This window comes from Pyrus communis, chromosome 9 (assembly GCF_963583255.1).
Source record: "Pyrus communis chromosome 9, drPyrComm1.1, whole genome shotgun sequence".
NCBI classification, from domain to species: Eukaryota; Viridiplantae; Streptophyta; class Magnoliopsida; order Rosales; family Rosaceae; genus Pyrus; species Pyrus communis.
The window spans coordinates 19879010-19901900 of record NC_084811.1 but is presented as its reverse complement, the minus strand read 5'-3'; the positions used below and the strand labels follow the sequence as shown (position 1 = coordinate 19901900).

At 36.1% G+C, this 22891-nt stretch overlaps 2 protein-coding genes across 3 annotated transcripts; one reads left to right on the top strand and one right to left on the bottom strand.

Annotated features, from left to right (window-relative positions):
* Positions 1-6727: 6727 nt before the first annotated feature.
* LOC137746058 (uncharacterized) lies at positions 6728-9962 on the top strand. Of its 2 annotated transcripts, none has more exons than XM_068486111.1 (3): positions 6728-6865; positions 8517-8593; positions 9433-9962. In XM_068486111.1, the coding sequence occupies exons 2-3, from the start codon at positions 8563-8565 to the stop codon at positions 9825-9827; spliced, it is 426 nt and encodes a 141-aa protein (XP_068342212.1). In that variant the 5' UTR covers positions 6728-6865; positions 8517-8562; the 3' UTR covers positions 9828-9962. The 2 variants fall into 2 exon arrangements, with proteins under 2 accessions (XP_068342212.1, XP_068342213.1); XM_068486112.1 differs by lacking the exon at positions 6728-6865 and adding an exon at positions 6894-7018.
* Positions 9963-11104: 1142 nt separating this feature from the next.
* Positions 11105-14274, bottom strand: LOC137744030 (cytokinin dehydrogenase 1-like). Its single transcript, XM_068483891.1, has 5 exons — positions 13614-14274; positions 12436-12563; positions 11970-12230; positions 11635-11897; positions 11105-11547 (listed from the first exon to the last, which is right to left on the bottom strand). Exons 1-5 carry the CDS (start codon positions 14272-14274, stop codon positions 11184-11186), a joined length of 1677 nt encoding a protein of 558 aa, XP_068339992.1. The 3' UTR covers positions 11105-11183.
* Positions 14275-22891: the final 8617 nt, after the last annotated feature.

Here is a 22891-nt window from a genome sequence, read left to right as displayed (position 1 = left end):
TTTCTGAATGATTTGAAGATGTCGCAACTAATGTTTGCTTGGTTGAGCGCTATGAGATTGTCTTATCTCCATTCTTAAACACATATCCAGTTTGTGAGCGGGCTTTATGCGGATCAGAGAGAAAACCAACATCTGCATATCCAACAAGGACCTGGTCATTTGTGGAGTTCTTTGAGTAGAAGAAACCCATGTCTGTTGTCCCACGAAGGTATCGCAATACATCTTTGACACCTTTCGACAAATTGTTGGAGCAGAGCTATACCTTGCTAACAAGTTGACTGAAAAAGCTATATCTGGTCTACTACATTGTGCTAAATATAACAAAGCACTTATTGCACTCAGATATGGTACTTCTGGACCAAGGACTAGCTCATCATCTTCTTTTAGATAGAATGGATCTTTCTTAATGTCCAAAGAACGAACGACCATTGGCGTGCTGAATGGATAAACCTTATCCATACCAAATCGTTTCTGGATTTTTTCAATATAAGCTAATTGGTGGACCAAAATTCCACTAGCAGAATGCTCGATCTGCAAGCTGAGACAATATTTTGTTTTCCCAAGGTCTTTCATTTCAAATTTGCTTTTCAAATATTCAGCAGTTTTATTAAGCTCTTCAGGAGTTCCAACTAGGTTAATATCATCAACATATACTGCCACTATAGTAAATCCAGAGTTGGATTTCTTAATGAACACACAAGGGCAAATGACATTGTTGATATACCCTTCTTTGATCAAATACTCACTGAGATGATTATACCACATTCGTCCAAATTGTTTCAACCCATACAATGATCGCCATACCTCGTGGTTTGTTACTTGTTTCAGGCAACTTAAGTCCTTTTGGGACTTTCATATATATGTCAGTATCTAATTCTCCATATAGATACGCGGTGATGACATCCATAAGTCGCATGTTAAGTTTTTCTGAAACCACTAAACTTATTAAGTAACGAAACGTAATTGCGTCCATTACAGGAGAGTATGCCTCCACATAATCAATTCTAGGTCTTTGCGAAAAGCCTTGTGCAATGAGTCGTGCTTTATATCTTGCAATCTCGTTTTTCTCATTGCGTTTCCTTGTGAATACCCATTTGTAACCCACAGGGTTTACACCAGATGGGGTTTGGACTACTGGTCCAAAAACATTCCGCCTTTCCAAGGAATTTAATTCTGCCTGGATTGCATCTTTCCACTTAGGCCAATCTTGTCTCTGTTTGCATTCATCAACAGAGCGAGGCTCAATATCATCACTTAATATGATTTCAGTGGCTACTGCGAATGCGAACATATCATCGATGATTATTTGATTTTGATCCCACAATTCATTTGTACATGCATAATTTATAGAGATTTCTTTAGTTTCATGTACCTCTGTTTCTTCAGGTACATGTGTCTCATCAATGACATTTTCTTTTTCTGAAAGTACAGAGTCATGAATTGTGGATGTGTCATTCATTTTTTCTTCTTGAATGATCTTATTTGGATTCTCGTCTTTCTCTTTCGATAGGCTGAATCTTTTGAACCTAGAGGTCTACCATGCTTCAGGCGTGCACCTGATGAATCATTCAATGCCACTTTATTTTGTCCAACAGGGACATCAATTCTTGCAGATGCATTTGCAGTTGGTATATGTGATTTTGTCACTTTCATAGCATCATTAAATGCATCTAGCATTTGATTAGCAATACTTTGAAGATGAACGATCATTTTCACTTCATTTTCACATTGAATGCTTCGAGGATCAAAATGAGATAAGGTGGGAACAACCCGTGTCAGCTCTTTCCGTTCTTCTGGAACGGTTTTTTCTCCCCTTAATGACGGGAAGACTGTCTCATCAAAGTGACAATCAGCAAACAAGCTGTAAACATATCACTTGTCAAGGGTTTCAAATATCTAATGATAGATGGTGAATCAAAACCCACGTAAATTCCTAGTCTACGTTGAGGTCCCATTTTAGTGCGTTGCGGCGGTGCAATAGGTACATAAACAGCACAACCAAAAACTCGTAAATGTGAAATGTTTGGCTGATGTCCAAACACGAGTTATACTGAGGAGTATTGGTGGTTGGTTATAGGTCTCAATCGAACCAATGACGCAGCATGTAAGATGGCATGTCCCTATGCAGAGATTGGAAATTTGGTTTTCATAAGCAAAGTGCGAGCTATTAACTAAAGCCGCTTGATCAATGCTTCTGCTAAACCATTTTGAGTATGGACATGAGGAACGGGGTGTTCAACATCGATACCCAATGTTATGTAGTAATCATCAAAGGTTTGAGACGTAAATTCACCAGCATTATCAAGTCGGATTGACTTAATGGGGTAATCTGGGAACTGTGCTCGTAACTTAATTATCTGAGCAAGAAGTCTCGCAAAAACTGCATTCCAAGTAGACAAGAGACAAACATGTGACCTTCGAGTAGATGCATTAACCAAAACCATAAAATATCGGAATGGTCCACATGATGGTTGAATAGGTCCACAAATATCCCCTTGAATTCTTTGCAGAAATGATGGGGATTTAGCATCAATCTTTAGTTGTGATGGTCTAATTACCAACTTTCCTTGAGAACAAGCCTTGTAAGGGTTATCATTTGAGATAACATTGTGTCTGCTCACTAATAGATGTCCATTAGAGTTGGTAATGATCCTATGCATCATGGTAGATCCTGGATGACCCAAATGGTCATGCCAAAACATGTAAACTTTTGAATCAATGAACTTCTGGTTCATGACAATATGTGATTTAACTGTCTTTATGTATGTATAATACAATCCACTTGATAAACCATGCAACTTCTCCAATATATGCTTCTGGGTATCATTCGAGGTAATGCATAGATACTCCACATTTTCTGCACTTTTCGTTTCAATGTGGTATCCATTTAAACGTATGTCTTTGAAACTCAACAAATTTCGAGTAGATCGAGTAGCGTACAACGCATTCTATACGGACAATATTGTTCCATTTGGTAATATAATCTGAGCTTTCCCTGAGCCTTCAATTACATCTGAAGGTCCTGATATTGTTGTTACCCTTACTTTTGTAAGCATCAATCTTGAGAAGTACTTTCGATCTTGAAGTATTGTATGCGTTGTTGCACAGTCTGCAAGACAAATATCTTCGCCATTTCTCATGTTTTGAGAATGACCATAGTTTTTATCTATGCTCTCTGAGTAAGAGAATCAGAGTTAAAAACAAGTTATAACAAGAAATTTACATGCCACTTTTATTGAATCTGAAATGCTTTTAAATTACAAGTTCAGCATAATAAAAGTACATCAAACATCAATGATTCAATCGGACCGGTATACTTCATTTCCCTTTTCCACAATAGAGTCTGAAACATCTAGATGGGTTGTGTTCAACTGTCCTGATAAGTCGCACACTAGATCAGGTATATCCATTGGTCTAGCACGGTCGAGGAAATTAGTCTCGACACCCTTCTCCTTAAGGAAGGCTTGATACAGTTCCACCAGATGTTTTGGGGTACGACAAGTACGCGCTTAATGCCCATCGCCACCACACCTATGGCAGGCTCCGTTAAAGTTCCTGGGAGCATTGTTCATATGAGCTTTGCCTTTGTGGAGATTCACATTTTTAAAGCTCAGGCCTGAATTATGCCTTGGAACCTGGTTGTGAAACTAAACTCCGTGGTTCTTGCCTTTCTTGTTCCACCGACCTCGCTTGTGGCCGCGTCCTCGTTTATGATTATCACCACCAGAGGATATGGCGTTCACTTTTAGGGAAGCAGCATTCACTTCTGGGTATGATGCAGATCCAGTAGGTTGGGAATTATGGTTTTCATCAAGAGCTCATTGTTTTGTTCGGCTACCAGGAGCATAGATATCAGCTGGTTGTATTCAGTGTAGCCTCGTGCTCTATACAGCTGATGGAGTAGCACGTTAGAGGTATGAAATGTGCTGAAAGTTTTTTCCAGCATATCTTCCTCAGTAATGGTATCCCCATAGAGCTTCATCTGAAAGGTAATTCTGAACAACGCAGAATTGTACTCAGCCACTGATTTGAAATCCTGGATCCTTAGGTGAGTCTACTCATAATGAGCTCTTGGAAGAATCACCGTTGTCTGGTGATTGTATCTGTTTCTTAAGGCCTTCTAGAGAGCTAGCGGATCTTCAACCGTTAAGTACTTGCTCTTTAATGCCTCATCAAGATGTCGACAAATAAAGATCATAGCCTTCGCCCGCTCTTGAGAGGATGGGCTGTTCTCTTCCCTGATGGTATCTCTAAGATTTCCTGCTTCCAGATGGATCTTGGTGTCCAGTACCCAGTTAAGGTAATTCTTCCCGGTAATGTCCAGGGCAGCATAATCAAGCTTCCCAAATTCACCATTTTCTTTTCTGAAAGAAAATGAGATGTGTAAGAACTTGCAATAATATGTATTCCTGGAGGAATATAATATTAGAACTTCTGGTTCTTACAAATTTTTCATTTTGATCTTCAGGTCAAAATGATAAGCACTCGAAACTTCTGGCTCAAGATTTTCATGGTGAATGAGGAGGGCGATTGTACCGCACCATTCTTATTGAAATAATGTAATATAGAATGGGCGATTATTTCGCACCACTCAAGTAGCAGGAAAATTTAAATACATAGAGCAGGGTGGGCGATTATATCGCTCCACCTAAAATTTGCGGTAAAGTTAGATCTGCAGTCCAAGATAGGCGATGATACCGCACCATCTTGGATCGCAGTAAGAATAAATTTGCAATTCAAGATGGGCGATTGTACCGCACCATCTTGGATTGCAGTAAAATTAACATAAATAAAAACTGGGTTAGTAATCAATCTCTATACCAAACAAGAAATCAAAAATATATGTAACTGTTAGGTTGAGAACTAGAAGCAGGCATGGAGCAAACAGTTCGTTGCGAGGGTATACCGCACAATTGAGGCAGAGGAAGAAGATGAATAGTAAAGCCTTAGAGGAAACATTTTTTCTTTCTTTCGTTCGGCGAAGAGAAATGAGAGAATGATTATATTTTAGAGACTCGTGCTGATAACGTGTTATAAATATGTAAAAGTTAGAGAGATAACCTTTACTAATGACAGGAGCGAGACAGATGTAAAATATCACACTGTAATGATAACTCAAGTGAACGACAAATAAAAATGGGAGGAATGGATAATGTTACTGATCTTTCTTTCTTTCTGTTTGATGTGTCTTGAAAGCAGCGCTTGATGTGTCTTGATCAAACATATTAATTATACATTTGAAATTTACAACACAACTTTTGAATTTGCATTCCCAAAGTCAATTTAGATTTGCATGGGCATTCATTACCTACTAGCATTTTCAACAACTTTGTATTTTTCTTTGACATTGACAAATATATGGCATGAGAAGTTAGCTTTTTTTTATTTTTTATTTTTTTTATTATTTTTTTTTTTAAATATTTTTATACATGCACAACTTGGGGTAAACTAACACCATGTCTACAACCTTTTTCACTCACTCTTTTAAAATGTCCACATGTTCACAATCTAGAGTTGCTATCAAAATCATATTGAATGTCTGCTTGTCCTTCAAGATTTTTCATACTTGTTGGGACTTGAAACAACTTTTTGTTGTTAAAATAATTCATGTCCTTTAAACATCAATTATGTTCCATAAAAATGATTAAAATCTATTTTCCGCTCCACTTTAGTAGTATTCAGTCTATTTCGTCAAAACGACGTCAAATGTACAATAATTTTGTCTATGGGCAACAATCATCTCGCGAACGCGCATCCAAGTAACCATTGGTCGCTTCGCAGATCCAGTAAACAACATCGTTGTGACAATAAATGTTGGTCATGCACAATTTTAACGGCACCGCTCAGGTCATGCAGGGTCGCGCATTCTTTTCGGTTTTGATGAGCCAGTACGATGAGCCATGCAGATGAGAAAATTTTCATTGTGACGGAAATACATGTGATATACCACGTATTTTTATGTAAGTGGTGAAATTTTTTATTTTTTAAGTTATTAAGTTATTAACACACATATCCCACTATTTATATAGTGACATGTGGTGTACCATCCCGTGTGCCGATCACACTGAAAAATCTCTCCATGCAGATCAGGCAATCAGTACTCATCTGTACACTGTACGAGTCAACACATTGTCTTGGTTTGATGGACAAAGAGTATCCCTTGGTTGTTTTGCTTGAACAATTGACAATGATCCATAAAAGTTTATGCGTATAAAGTTTATTGTGCAAAAAGTAACGATAGTTTTGTTTCCTTAAAAAAAAATGAGATTAAGTTCGAGTTTTAAATGATATTGCAAAAAATAAGCCAAATGTATAAAATAATTGTTAAGCCACTAACACATGGTGTAATTTAAGAAAACGCTCATCACCTAGTAAGAGTGGCGAGCAAATTCGAACTCAAATTGAAAGAAAGAAAGTGTGATCGGAGTTGATTTTTTCTTCTTCTTATTTTCCTTCAATTTTACTAGAGAGCCATTAAAATACATCCTCTAATCAAATCCAATGGTATCAAACCAACCTAAGCAACGTATATCTAGTTCAATTCACGTCACTTTCTAGTATCTATAAATATCTTGGGCCAGCCGGAACCAAATCTGTACCCAAATTTTAGCAGAACCGTCGAGTCTCGACTACCAATGATTTCCCACCAGCTGTTGTCAACCACTCGAAACGTGTCCTACAAGGGAGATGACACGTTGAATTCAAGTTCTGACGCTGATCGACCAATGTTATTCAAAACAAATATCAGACAAGCAAGGCCCTCGATAAGTCTATAAAACCATCTCTTTGCTCCCTTGTCTTAGAACAAGAAGGTAGTGAAAAACCAGACCAAAAAGCGGATCTCCTCTCTTCCTTCAAATTCCAGGTATATATATATACACGTGTTCAATGCATATGTGTAGCGTGCATATAAAAGCAGATGAAATGTACCCTGTGTTTGTTTGCTGAGAAAATGAATGAATCTTCCAGAAACATATGATTGATGAGATTTCGCAGTTACTTGGGTTTTTGTTGTTGGGTAAGTTATTTGGTTCTAGTATTTGGGTTGGTTATTTTTTTTCCTTTGATTTCCAGTCTTCTTGTCTGTTTTTTTGGCAGCCAGACAAACCATGATTGTGAGTTACCTCATCTGGATTTCACAGGATGCAGGTTGTAAGATAATTAGGGGAAAATGGAAAAAATTTGGAAAAGGGTAGGGAGTTAAGAAATTGTAATTCTAATAGGGGTTCAGTATTTGTCAAAGGGTTTAGGGTTTTTCAAAACTAACATATGTTGCTTAGGGTTTAGGATTTGGGGATTATCAACTTTGAAAATTAAATTTGTTGCGCACCGGAGTTCAAAAGTAAAGTCCTTGAAAATTTTATGAAGGCCTTTTATAAAAATGATAGAATATCAAAATAGTACTACAAACAAAAAAAGGGTACTTCGTCAGGAACGTAACGATAACCATAACAATGTTCCCTTGGGTACGATTCATTTGACTGCATAGACGTTCTGTCTCAAATGCAGTTTTTTTTCCCTTTGTTTTAGTCGGTGTTGTCCACTTATCTCATGTTATGTTTAAAACTCTTATTTTTTAATCTTCCTCTTGCACTTAATGATACACTAATTCATGCTTTATGCATATTTTCTTTTACCATTTGGACTTCCATTCTATCTATTACACTTTGATCATTTTCTCTGTGTATTCATGTAATTCTCCCATGCATCTTCTGATAGTAATGTATGCCACCCTTGATAAAGTTTTATCGTGGATTATTACACAACTGTGAACTTACTTGCTTCAAGATATATAACTCCGCATGATCCTCCAGAATATCCTTGGACATTTCTTCCTCCTTTTATAATTCAATGACTGAATAATTATCTTGTCATCGTGGACTATCAGAATAACCTCTGAAATCTCCACAACTTGTTTTTACTTGTTACAGTATAAGTGGAGCACTACACCACTTGCTAATAGGGTATTTCGAGGTAGTTTCCCAGTAATTCGTTGTGCTCGACTATTATGGTTGGAAGAGAATATGGTGTTTGGATTATGGTAAAGAAAAGAATGCTGCTTAACAATGTGAGACCTTCTAGCCAGCTTTCTGTGGCTATAACAGTCTTGCTCGCTTAAAATGCTCTGGTGTTTAGATTAGTAATCTGTGCTGCAGACCGCTACTTTGTTCGACATAAAAGACTAACCATGGTTCAGATGGATCCTGCTGCTAACCTTGTCTGCAAAATGGTGTAGGAGTTGGTCGGTCTGCCAAGTTGTTGCGTCCTTTTACCTATTTAAAGCATCTACAATTTCCATGCCAATTCAGTGTGAAGTTTCAGTTTTTTTTCATACTTGCAAGTGTTTTTACTTCTCATGTGCTTGTAACTGATGTGTGGCCATATCTTCTTGCATAAGAAGTTGTTGGTAATATGAGAAAACGTTTTTTTTGGTTTGCTACACGTCTCCAGGTATTAAGGTTAGTGTATACTTCATATTGTTCATCGGAGCTTTCCAATAACCGTTCTTTTATTAGGTTTCAAGAACTAAACTAGAAGAAGAATTGGAAGATTTGATCCATCATGGAGTCCAAGCAAGATGAAGTTGTACATGGTATCTGCTTCCTTATCATGCATATTTCAAGCAATTCTCGTATGTAATTGTTCTCCAAGCATTAACATAACTAATAATAATGTTCAGCACGCAGTTCTGTTCAGGTTGCCAGCATCTGTCAAATTCCGGTAATTACTAACATCTGAAGTAGGATTAGAGGAACTGACTTAAGACAGGGGCTGTCCTATATTTCTGGTTCTGCTTTTAGATAAACGTTATGGAACTATGTCATTAACATTACAAAATAAGATCATGACTTTCCTTATAGATTGTTTCAACAGTTCAAATAGGATTAATTGCCTCATGTGACAAAGAATTGCACATTTAAACTACTCACATATTAATGCCGCCTCTGTAGATATTTGCAGTTTTGTCATATTCGTCTTCCATGTTTCCTTTTTTGGTATCTGTTTGGACCAAAATTGAGGGAGAGTTGTGTGAGGCACATTCCAGGCCGAACAATATCATATGATAATTTCCTTTTAAATCTGTCATTTTCGCATTTGACATTAGTTCCATATTAACCTTTGGTTGTTATTTTATAATATAGGATGACACTGAATTGTCTTTATTTTACATACAGTTGCGATTGTCTTTATTTAGGCTATGCGTTCTAGGATTCATACAGCCAACCCCACTTAATGGGATAAGGCTTTGCTGCTGCTGTTGTTGTAGGCTACGCTTTCCTGAATTGTTATTGAACTGTTATTATGTCTCTATTGGATTTTCTCGCCATATGTAATACTATTAGTTTTTTAATATTTGATATCTTTTTCATGTAACTAGACTTATAAACATGCTAGCTTTCTTTGTTAAAGGTTTTTGAGATTTGACTCCAGATAAGAACGAAACCAAGACAAGGAATGAAGTAGCTGATTCCAATCCTTCAAAGGCCGATGGAAGAGATGTTTTGGAACCCTTCGCTGGTTCACCAGATAATAAAGTACAGCCTAACTTGATTGATTTGGGAGGTGGAATTAATCTCACACATGATGCACCTTCTGTTTATAAGGATGCCGCTGTTGAAGTGAATATGGAGGCATCGATAACATCTGATGATGTTATGCGTGCTGGAGGCTTTGGTGCTAGAGATGATATTAGTAGTTTTCTTCCCGTTGCAAGTGATTCTACTGACTTTGAAGCCACAATACGTGATGCTCGAGGTTATGAAGAACCACAGGGAAATATCTGCAGGCCAGGTCTTGGCTGGAAAGAAGCTAAAGAAACAGAATAACTGTGTTCTTGCTACTGCTTGCCTACGCGCATGTAAGTTTGTTGCACTTTACATTTTGGTACTTTTTTCTTGTACTACTGAAGGACTAATATCTTACTGAACATGTTACATAAATTTCAGTGTATTTAAGTTCGAGATTTTTATCCTTTTACTCTTTTAATTCTCTGATATTTTGTTCGACTTGGAACCAACCAAGGAACAAAGCATACATAGGTTTCATAGTATGCTACGAACACGGTTCATTGGGCTGAATGCATTGTTCTATATACAACATGCAGGGACTTTATATTAGATGCTTAGAATTTAGAACAAAATTTTATCGGACAACGAAAAGGTTCCCTTTGTTGCGTACTACGGAACTGGAAATCTAGGAAGACTATACAGTTCTGTACATTATCGATCGGCTCTGAACATGTGAGGCACTTCCTGTGTGGGGTGGCTCAATCATTTTAATAGTGTCATAATATCAGTGTTTTAAAAGGCTCGCATCGGGGGCGCCTAGGCAGCCCCGAAGGTTAGGCAGGTAGCTTGCTGCCTCTGTTTTCTAGGTGTGGCGTAAGGCGTCGCCAGAGCGCGCCTCAAGGAGTTCAGGCGTTGTATTTTCCCATTTTTGCCCTTTTTTTTTTTCTTTGTGACAGACGGCGAGGGTTTTCTATTTTCCTAACTTTTCGTTTTTCAATAATTTTTTTCTCTTTAAAATTTAAATAGTCCATACTATGCTAACATTTATTACCTCGCTATCTTTTTTTTTATTCACTTTTATTTTTTATATTATTTATTAGAAAGATAGATAAGCATCTTTTTGTGTTTATTATTTATAGATAAGCATATTTTTATGGATATTCTCATAACATTCCAACAAAAAAAAGGATAAACATCATATTTCTCTTTTATTTGTCTACAAATTCCCTATAATTGCTTCATTTAGTCATTCTATTCCTTTTCCTATAGTAATTGCTTTACTCAACATTTACTTCATTTTAAATTCCCTATAATTGCTCCATTCAGCCTTTATTTCATTTTAAATTTCCTATAATTGCTCCACTCAACCTTTATTTCATTTTAAATTGTCTGTAATTGCGAAATTCCGCGTTTATTTTCATTGAAATTCCCTATAATTGTGGTCACTTGGCCTTATTTCTCTTGAAGTTCTCTATAATTACTTACAATAAAATAAATAATTACCACATTTTAAGACTATATGACATAGTTTCTAAGTATTACTAGACTTAATGTTGAAGATTTTATCTTTGATTTAGTTATAATTATATTTGTTTTACAAAGTATTCTATTTTATAAATATAATTATATTAAAATTTTAGGTACCATGATGCATCTCCCCACGCCTAGGCGGGGCTATCCATAGAACACCTCGCCTACGCCTTGACCTTTTAATACATTGCATAATATTGGCCTCCCCTTTTCAAATATCCTCTGCCCGGGAGCAAGAATTGCCAATGGATCATAAGAAGACTTCCTCTGTGCAAAAACTTTCCATCGGGGGCCGAAGTGAGCTCGCCAGTCTCCTTGGGTTTTGTAATGAGGTAAATATTGTTTGACACCAAGGTCGGCCCTAGCGCAGTATTCTAGTATTCTTTTATTTTGTTTTAGAATGTGTTCGAGGCCGTCCGTTGCTTTCGAAGATACTGCAGAGGATAGCAATGCCACTAGGTAGAATACATCTTCATCTGGTGTTACCATCGATGTGTTATTGTTCCACCTGAAACAGAATATTAGGATTGAGAATTTGAGAATTTGAGAATTTGAGAATTTTAAATTACAAGTCATAAAACTGTAGAAAAGTTACTTGGTTTTGTTGACCGGGTACATAAGGATAGGACCATTGATGTTGTCTCTGAGAATATTGCCAAAGACCTCATCAGCAAACTCATGTATCTTGCTTTTCGGAACAAGTAGGTTCATCCACGGGTGGGGAACGTCCCATAGTCCGTTCGCTCGGAGTTTTAGCTCCGACACATGCACCCTATCTAGGAACTGCACGTACGAAACTTCGGACAGGAAGAGGGTCGATGGGATATAGTGCAATTCTAACAGTAAGCTTTCGGTTATCTGCATACATGAAATATTTCAGTGTTCGTAGGATGAACTCAGAAATGTATTTTTCGTTTCTGTTAGTGTCACCTGATCTATGACATTCGTTTCGTCGGGGTTAAAGTATTTGGCCATTTCTAGGCAGTACAGTGTTTTTCCATCCGAATCGAATTGGCTGGCTTGCATTGGATCTTTAGGATTGAAAGAAGATCTCCAGTTATTCAGAAGACCTGTTCTGTTAATTATTACAAATCCTTCAATGTAGTCAAATGAATTTTCAGATTCTATGAGATACTCTTGATCTTTGGAAAATGCTGAGAAATCTGAGTACAACACTCTAATCCATTTCACCTGTCAAAATTAACTACATGATTAGAATTGATGTGTTTAAAAAACCGTATAATTATAATTAGGGAGTTCTTGTTAGCGCTTTGAAAAAGTCCTCCCGCACGCTAATTATGTACAACATTAGAGAGAAGTGCAGAATGCTTTATTTGGAGTGCCAATAACGAACTCTTATAAATAAACAATATGATTTAAGCGGATTGTATATTACCATCTTTGGTGCTGGTTCAAGAGAGATTCTGGCTTGTGTAATTATGCCAAACTGACCTAGCCCTCCAAGAACACCATAGAAAAGGTCTGGATTTTTGCTCTTCGAGCACATACGTACTTCTCCTTTTCCTGCAATCGAAACTCTAATTATAATACTCGCACATTTTTTCGCCGGGGTAAATTCGAATTGTTGCAATTGGGTGAGTATGAAGTTCAAAATGAAAGAATTTTAGTCATGTTCCACTTGATTCTTAACACACCGATACTTCATGAGCTACTCATTATTTAATCTACTTGTCATGTTCCACTTGATTCTTAACAGTGAAATTTCTTTTGAGCTCTTCTTTTATTATAATGTCAGATAAGTGCAACAACAGGGCAATCAGGAACGTTGGAGTCTCAAAAATTTTCCCAGTTCAACGGCTAGGATTAATCAAATTCTAAACAAATTAAAAAAAAAAAAAACTTACAAAGTTCACACTCTAAAAAATCTTACAAAGTCTAACACATTTGCAAATTAAACATTTGAAAGTACCCCAAAATCTACGGCAATAATAATATGTGAGGACAAGAAGAAGAAAACATTAAAAAAGAATATATATATATATATATATATATATTTATTTATGAATAGCAATCGTCTTTACCCTTTCCCTTTCTCATTCTAAACAAGTGAACTTGCACAAAGACAATTACTATTTTGATTGCTCTGCCCTTCAATTGCCACTATCTTTCACCAACAGGTAGAGATGCTCTTAAAAAACAAAGAACAAAACAAAATTTTGAAAGCAAAAACGACTTAAAATAGTTTTTAATTTCATTTTTTTACGTCTCCACGGGATTTCTCCCACCAAACTTTATTCATTCTTCTTCATTCATCTTTTTCTCTTTGTTTTCCTCTAGTGTTTAGTGTAAGACCAAAACATTTTTTTTGACTACTTTACTGCCAAACAAGAGTACGTTAGATCGCGAAAATCCCCTTTGCCTTTTTCTGAAATGATGAGTGATGAGTGCTCTGTGTGTTTTGCCAAACAAGAGTAGGTTAGATCGCGAAAATCCCCTTCGCCTTTTTCTGAAATGATGAGTGATGAGTGCTCTGTGTGTTTGTTTGTGCTGCAATTTCAAGTAACTCTCTACTGTGAAGACATTCTTAGGAGGGCATAAAGTGGTTTTGCATACCTGTGACAACCTGCAGCTGGTAGACGTTATTGATCTGGGGACCATGCCGGAAGGCCTGACCACTGATGCCCGCGTATGATAAAGTCCCGCCGACGGTGAGATGAAGGTAATCGGTCCAAGATTTGGGTGCCAGCCCATGTTTGAGAGTCTCATGTAGAATATTTATCCACAACTCACCACCTGAAACGTCCACAAAAGGCTGCTCTCCAGCGTGAACCTGCATTTGAGGTCCCATCAGCGATTCCATGTTGATGACTACACCTCTATGAGCTTGTGCTTGGCCTTGGAGGGAGTGGCCATGGCCCCTGGCGGCAACAGTAAGCTCCGAAGTGGAACCCATGTCGAAAATAAGTTTCACCATTGAGGAGATATCGGAAACTGATTTCGGATGTAGGACTGCTAATGGGAGGAATTGGTATGTATTGCCAAAGTCCTTTGCTGCATGATTGTTGTTGTTGAAACTAAAGTAGCCGTCTAGGCTCAGTGCCTCCAAAGCAGAAGTAACATCTAAGTGAGTTGGAGTAGTTGGTGTGGCAATGAGTTGGTTGGAACAATGGTTGGTTGTTCTATGTGATATGCACCCCATGAATAACACAATCAAGAAAAATTTGAGGCAGACAATGTTATTCTGCCTGAGGAAGCTGTAAAATGGTGAGCCCATATAGCAAGTATTTTGAGGATTTTTAGAGAGAGAGAGAGAAGAGAGAGAGAGAGAGAGAGAGAGAGAGAGAGAGAGAGGTTTTCTTGCTGATCTTTTGAGAGGCTAGGCAAAACAAAATGATAGGTATAAAGAGGAGCGTAAGAAAATGAGAGGTTTAGAAGACAATTTAAAGGGGAGGTTTTAGGCGGTATAGTCAAAACATAGTTGCAACAGAATATATATAGACTATATACTAGTTTGTATTAGGTGTATTTAGGTTTGAGTAAGGAAAATACTTAGGTCAGGTCTAAGGAGCTTCATTATGAGGTCATGTATAACTTGAGTCAAGTACTGTCCTTAGCGTAATGGTACATGTACCAACTAATGTCCCAACTTTTTCGTTACTAATTGATGTGACACATAACATGGAGTTTCTTGTTGATAAAAAAATAAATATGGATCAAAGTTGGTTCATCAATAAACAAATGAGACGTTTACAAATCAACTGCAATCGGATAAATGTCTTTTAGGACTTGTTTGGCAACACTTCAAATTTTGTGTTTTGTTTTTATTTCAGTAAAAGAGAAAGGGGAGATGCATGAGAGAAATGATGAGGAAGAAAGAGGTATATATGTGGTAAAATGTGAAAGCAACCCTAAAGCGAAAAACAAAACCATAAAAACTACAAAATTAAGTTATGGTTTCACATAATTTTCTTCATTTCTCCTTTATTCCTTCCTCTAACTAAAGAATAGAAACTAAAACCTAAAAAAGGAAGTGTTTTGAAAAAGTAATTTTAGATCATCAAAATTGTTTCCACCAACGTATAGTAGAAAAGGTTAAAAGCATTTTTGTCTCAAAAAATAAAAGCCTGATCTTCATTAAACATTTGCTTCAGGAAGCACTACAAGTAATTTTTTAAACTTCAAATAGTTGTCTAGCTAAAGAATAAAAACTGAAATTATAAAAAGACAGAAGTGGGCATATATCTTTAAGTAAAGAAGAAACAACTAAAATCTAAAATCGGAAGTGTCAACAAAAGGCTTTTAGGTTTCCTTGTTGGGTTTTGAGGAGAAAACACACATCACAACTGACAAGAAAGTGAAAATTCCACATGACCTTTATCAATTTTCGCCTTTGTTATAATAAGAACATGTTGTACCTCCTTTTATGTCTTTTACTATTATCGATATTTACTATTACAACTAAGCATCGTACGGTGAGACCACACATAAAGGGGAGAAATTTTTAATTGTGACGGAAATAAGGATGATATATTATGTGTTTTTATACAAGTGGTGGAAACTTTTAATTTTTAAGTTATTAACCTTTTAACACACATGACCAACCATTTATATAGGAACATGTGGTGTATCCCTCCATAAAAGACATGGTTCATGAACTTGCTTGCTGTTGGAAAAAAAAAAAAAAAAAAAAAAATATATATATATATATATATATATATATATATCAGATCTTCCCCACGTATTCCACTGGAATCAATTTTCTGATCGGAGAGCGATTCGGGGGATGCCCCCCCTACACAGCTGCTGCATGCTGTTCGAGCTTAGTGTCAGGGGAGTCGGATAAAAGTTGGGTTCCACTACAGCGTTTATCTTCGGCAGCATGCATGAGCTTGCATTTTGTGGTTTTGGCTCTTTTCTCTCCAATTTGACTATCTCAACCTTTTAATGATCTCGTGAACAACCAAACCATAATATTGCTCACCAAAAAAACCATAATATTTACACCATCAATAGAGAATTATATGGATCATCTCCACGGGTGGTTTAGCTTAGCTAGTTGTAAACTCAAATATCTTAATCAACTCGATTTGTGTGGCGCCGGTGAGGAAAACGTGTGCAACTTTTTCTTTGTTGTTTTTATATCAGCACGAAGTTTGTAGCTCAGTATGTAAGATGTTAGGTTTTTGTCTTGTCGTGTGCATTAGATAACTAATATGATTCTATGTAGACATGTAAAACTAATATGTCTGTCCTTTAACAAAAAACAGATGTTGAAATGTCATAATCTTTAATTAACAAGAAAAATATCACTAGACAAAAGCGTGCATATATGTTGAATGAAAACCATACAATGACAAGATTATTTTCAGAAAGCAGGAAAATATGTTGTTATCAAATTTATTTTAGGATGTTAATTAACGTGACAAAAATGAAATATATGTTGTCATAAACATGCTAAACAAGACAAGGTCATGTAGGACATCTTACACGTGACTTTCACGAGGCATCAAGAAAAAATTGTCTTAGCCTTGACTTTGGTTCAAGGACCAATTAACCACACGTCATGTGTATGTATATATATGTTCCACGAGGTCTAATAGGAACATACGAATAGTCAGTAAAAAGTCATTCTTATTTCTTAGGACGACTTGTTTAATCATAAATAGGTGGCTTAAATCCTTGTAGATCACCTACGTTTGAAATTGCTCTTGTGAACTCGAATCTTGTTGTAGGCTTGGAATTTTTCACCTTAATATTTATATTCTATTATGTAATTATTCGTAGCTTTATATGTGTGTGTGTGTGTATAAGAAGGAAGGAGCGTCAAACACTAATCAATGAATGTGCTAATCACATGTTTGGGTTCACTCTACAATATTTTTTCATGATCCAAATCATACATATTTTAGTTTTTTTTTTAATTTTTTTTATTTATCTAGAAATCAACATTACAAAAATTCATCCAAACCAGGAGAACCCCAATATTTAATTGTGACAAAGAAAAAATAACTATAGCGTTGCTCAAATTCAATGAAGTCTGTATGACAATAATGAGGTGGCTAACTGATTAATTGATTTAGAAGAATTTTTGCAAGGATAATTTTTTTAATGAAGATTTAAAAAAATGAAAATTTAGGATCAAAACAAAATATCATGACGTGAGTTAAAAAGAGAACTAGTTAGGGCTTGAGCACTCCAATAGGAAAGGGTGACTCAAAATTTATTATCAAAGAGGTGTGAAAATATTAGTGTGAACTTGAATGTTTTTGTGGACTGAGATTAATATGTTCAATGTGGCCATTGTATGATCATTTTCTACCTCAAATTTATTCAACCTGTCCTATCTCTCACTCTCACTCATTCACTCTCTCATCTCTCTCTTACTATCTCCTCTAATTCTCTCACACTCACTCCTCCTTCTCATTCTCATTCACTCTCAATCTTGCCAAAATGTATATTCTCCCCAAATTTTAATTTTTTTTTCATTAATGTGTGTTTTTGGAGTTAATTTTAAGTTTGGTACAAGCTTTGGGGTGAGGGGTGGAGTTTGGGGTATACCAATTTTAGGGGAGATTATGCCAATTTTTTGGTGTTATTTTATGTTGTTTTCACCAATTTTTTTTTTTTTTTTTTTGGTAGGGAATTGTCAAGACTTTGATGGCTAAAGTTGAGGATTAGGACGCTATCGAACCATCCCCAGCCATTACCACCATAATAGACTCGTATTAGGATGTTATTATTGTACTTTGTTAATTTATGTATACATTTTGAATATATTATTTATATTGGATAATTTGATCACTATTTTTCATATGTAATTTTATTTTGAATATGTCAATTTAAATTAAAGTAATTAAGAAAACAAAATCACACAATTAAATTAAATTAAAAAAGTAAAAATTCGAAAAATCTTGCGCTACCAAATATTTCGTCGCGCAAACAATTAATATAATTAAATTAATATAAGAGAAATAATAAAACAAGAAGTCAAAAACGTTGCACGACAAAATATTTCATCATGCAAAATATTAAATTAATTTAATTTAGGGTTAATCTCAATTTACTACCTTGAAGTTTCTTGGTTTTCAACATTTGGTATATGAAGCTTTTTTTCCCCAGTTTGGTACCTAAAGTTGTAATTTTGGGATACTTATATTCGTTAAGTTTTTTGTTAGAATTTCTGTTAATTGATAACGTGATGCCCACGTGGATAATAACTGGACGCCATGTGTCAATATAGGCCCACTTGAGTATTCAAAAATTAAAAATTCAAAAAAATTCAAAAAAACAAAAAAACCCACCCGTCTTCTACCTCCCCCCAACCCTCTCCATTCCTTCCGCACCCTTCATTCTCTCCTTTGCAACCCTCACCCACCCTTCCTCCCTTCTCTCTTCTGCAACCTGCACCACCTCCTTTCTCTCCTCTGCAACCCGTACCCACCCTCCCCGCATACCCAACCCAACAAAATCCCACCCAAAGGAATTCCAATTCAACAAGGAACCCATCCAATTTCTGAAATTTATCAAAAACCCAGCTGACCCAAATCCCTAATTTGGATAAATTCCCAAATCCTAGCCGATTCTTGACCATTCCTAGCCCCTGCTGCCACCCCACTGAACTCCGACAATGGCACGTGGTGGCTCCCTTGCTTTGGTTGTTCTCTCTCCTCGAGTAGCCTGCGAACCGTAGCTGCTCAGGATCGAATTTCGAATTTTTGTTCCTTAAATTTTGGGGATTAGGGTTTTTGCAAAGGGTGGACGTGAAAATGATGGAGGAGAGAGAATGGAGAGAAGGTGAAGAGGGTGGAGGTTAGTCGGGGATAGAGCGCAGGGTGGGCGCAGAGGAAATAAGGGAGGGAGCGGGGGTGAGGTGAGGTAGGATAGGTGGGTGTGGGTTGCAGAAGAGGTGAAGGAGGGTGGTGCAGGTTGCAGAGGAGAGAAGGGAGGGTGTGGAACGGAGGGAGGGGGTTAGGGGGAGGTAGAAGACGGATGGGTATTTTTTTTTTTTTTTTTTATGTTTTTGTATTTTTTTAATTTTTTAATATTCAAGTGGGCCTATATTGACACGTTGCATCCAGTTATTATCCACGTGGGCGCCACGTCATCAGTTAACAGAAGTTCCAACGGAAAACTTAACGGATGTATGAGAGTGTCCCAAAATTACAACTTTAGGTACCAGACTGGGACAAAAAAAACTTTATGTACCAAATGTTGAGAACCAAGAAATTTTAGAGTAATAAACTGAGATTAAATAGTAAATTGAGATTAACCCATTAATTTAATTAAAAATTTATAAAACAAAAATATTTTTCGTCGCGCAAACCCTATCTTCACAAGCTTTGCACGACGAACCATGTGCGACCAAAATTTTGTCGCGCAAGGTTTTGCGCAACGAAATTGTACTTTGCGCAATAAACTTATTTCGTTGTGCAAAGTGTTTTTTTATAGTAGTCCGAGGAAAGCTATGTGCAACCATTGGCCAAAGAAGTATTCAAGTATCATTACGTTGGTGGCATGTAGGGGTGCTTTGGGCTGTGTAGCTAGCAAGGGTTGGAAAGTGGAACAAGGGGATGATAAGTATGATAGTTTGAATGGAGGAAACACTACAAGGGCATTACCTAACAACTTATTGGCATTGGAGTTTTTGACCCCAGCACTATGACATCCCTAAAATGATTATCCGATATCAAATATAATAAACTATGTACGGTCTATACATTGCTTTTTGTGGTTGAAAGGGGGAAGAAATTTACAAGCAAAGGTTGCATAAACTATCATCGGTCCTTGTACAGTTGTACTCATTGAGGAGAGATGAATGAAAAAGTAAATGTTGGATTCTTTGATATTAAAATTAATTTAACTAGAAGTTCAAGATTTAGTATTTTTCTAAAGAATAATTTAGAGTTCGTTTGATACCATTTCATTTTTAGTTTTTGGTTTAGCGTTTAAATTTTATTGTGTAAAAAACAAACCTGCTAACTTTTAATAACGATGTGTGTGTGGCAAAGAAATTTCCAATTGATTAAGAAACTGCAGTACATCAATTTACTAAACTCAATAAATACTTGAGCTTCTAATACAATGCGACCCTCTTGTTTGCTTGGAAGGGGAGTTATTCCCATACTTTTTTCTTTTCAATCTTTTTGATTTCGGTCGCACTACTCTTTTTGTTTCTGGCAATCCAACTCTTGGTATGTAAAATTCCATAAAAAAATGCAATCTTTTCTAAAATGATAACCATACATTCCCACGAAGTAATAGATGAACCATAACAGAAAACAGAAGAAACAAAACTTTTAAGGGGCAATTAATTCCTTCTACGTAGTATAGTCCATGAGATTGTCTAGTAATAAAAAGATAGAATGTGCCTATATGTAATAACTAGATGTGTTCTTCTTTTAATTTTTCTCTTTTTATTTTATTTTATTTTTTATTTTTTTAATTTTAAGTATAAGAGGAGTAGGCCAAATTAGCTAATAGCCGATGAAGTTTGCAAGCACCCACCCTCCCCGGAGAACGGGGACCAAGACTTCCCGTAGCCCCCCACCCAACCGCACTCTCTTCGGGTGTAATGACTGAATATTTTATTTTTTAAATACATGTTCTTTTGTCACTATCACATAGTAAGAACAACCCTACAAAAGTTGTTTTCCTTTATGCATGAATAGATGCGCGTATATGAAATTCAATGGGTGATTGTAACAATAACTACTAAGGAAAGGAGAAAATTCCAATTCAGACATGTAACTATCAATCAAATTCACATAACCATATATTATTTGTGTTCGAAGATTCTAACTATTGAAGATACTAACGTGTGCCTAACTCAAGAGAGAGAAATGATGTCTTTATGTCACTCATCTCAGTTAGCACTCTAGCAACTTTCTTGTGGCAATCAAAACATCTCTTGTCTCCCAGAAGAAAATAGGGAGAGTGGAAACATATATAGATAGAGAATGTACGAAAATAGTAAGGGAAAGCATGCGAGGAAAAAGAAAAAAAGGAAATTTTCCGAGCCACAGTTTTCCAAAAATAGGTGATAGTGGAAGTACTCAAAACCATCACTTTCCTATTCTCAGTAGGATAATGACAAACAGTTTCTAACACTACATAGAGTGAAAGGAAAAAAAAAACATGGCGAGAGAGGTAGAAGAAAAGTAACAAAAAAAATAAAAACTATTTTAAGGTTTTTTTTATGTTCAAGATTTTATTTTTCCTTCATACTTCTTTCATTTCTATTGTACCCCAGACTTCCTCATATCTCTAGCACAAGAATAAATAAAATAAAACAAAACGGCTATCAAAGGAACCCTTAGTTGCTTGAAAATATGAGTACATTGTGAATATGTAAGCAAGATTCGAGCAAGTTCTCTTCTGGAGTTGCTACACTAAGGGATAGGGAAGACAAAGCCACATAATGTTTCAGTCATGATTGAACTCGTCATTCATGATAGTCAAACCTAATAACTCTCATTTAGTGGAGGAATACCCACTAGACCTTGTACTAAACGGAGGCTAGAGATTCTCTTTCAAGATTTCAGTTTTCGACTCGTTTTGATATAGTATATTGCGGGAGTTTGTAATTTTGTATGACGGTAAATAATTTAAATTCTATTTTGTGTAAAAAACAAACCTGCTAACTTTTAATAACGATGTGTGCGTGGCAATGAAATTTCCAATTGATTAAGAAACTGCAGTACATAAATTTACTAAACTCAATAAATACTTGAACTTCCCATACAACGCCACCCTCTTGTTTGCTTGGAAGGGGAGCCATTCCCATACTTTTTTCTTTTCAATCTTTTTGATTTTGGTCGCACTAGTCTTTTTGTTTCTGGCAATCCAACTCTTGGTTTGTAAAATTTCATAAAAAATTGCAATCATTTCTTAAATGATAACCACACATTCCCACGAAGTAATAGATGAACCATAACAGAAAACAGAAGAAACAAAACTTTTATGGGGCTATTAATTCCTTCTAGTTATAAAAGGATAGTATGTGTCTATATGCTATCTTTTCATTTATCTCTTTTTTTATTTTTATTTATTTTTATTTTAAATTTTTTGTTTAAAAAAAAAAAAAAATTGAAGTAGGAGAGGAGTAGGCCAGATTAACGATGAAGGGTGCAAGGCATCCACCCTCCTCGGAGAGCGGGGACCGAGACTTCCCTAGCCCCCCACCCCACCCCTCTCTCTTTCGATGTAATGACTGGATATTTTATTTTTTAAATACATGTTCTTTTGTCACTGTCACATAGTAAGAACAACCCTACGAAAGTTGTTCTCCTTTATTCATGAATAAATGCGCGTATATGAAATTCATTGGGTGATTGTAACAATAACTACTAAGGAAAGGAGAAAATTCCAATTCAGACATATAATTATCAATCAGATTCACATAACCATATATTATTTGTGTTTGAGGATTCTAACTATTGAAGATACTAATGTGTGCATAACTCGAGAAAGAAACGATGTCTTTGGGTCACTCATCTCAGTTAGCACTCTAGCAACTTTCTTGTGGCAATCAAAACATCTCTTGTCTCCTACAAGAAAATAGGGAGAGTGGAAACATATATAGATAGAGAATGTGCGAAAATAGTAAGGGAAAGCATGCGAGGATAAGGAAAAAAGGAAATTTTCCAAGCTACAGTTTTCCAAAAATAGGTGATAGTGGAAGTACTCAAAACCATCACTTTCCTATTCTCAGTAGGATAATGACAAACAGTTCCTAACACTACATAGAGTGAAAATACATGAGAGAAATGAGGTGCATAAATGAAAGGAAAAAAAAAAAACATAGCGAGAGAGGTAGAAGAAAAGTAACAAAAAAATAAAAACTATTTAAGGTTTTTTTATTTTCAAGATTTTATTTTTCCTTCATACTTCTT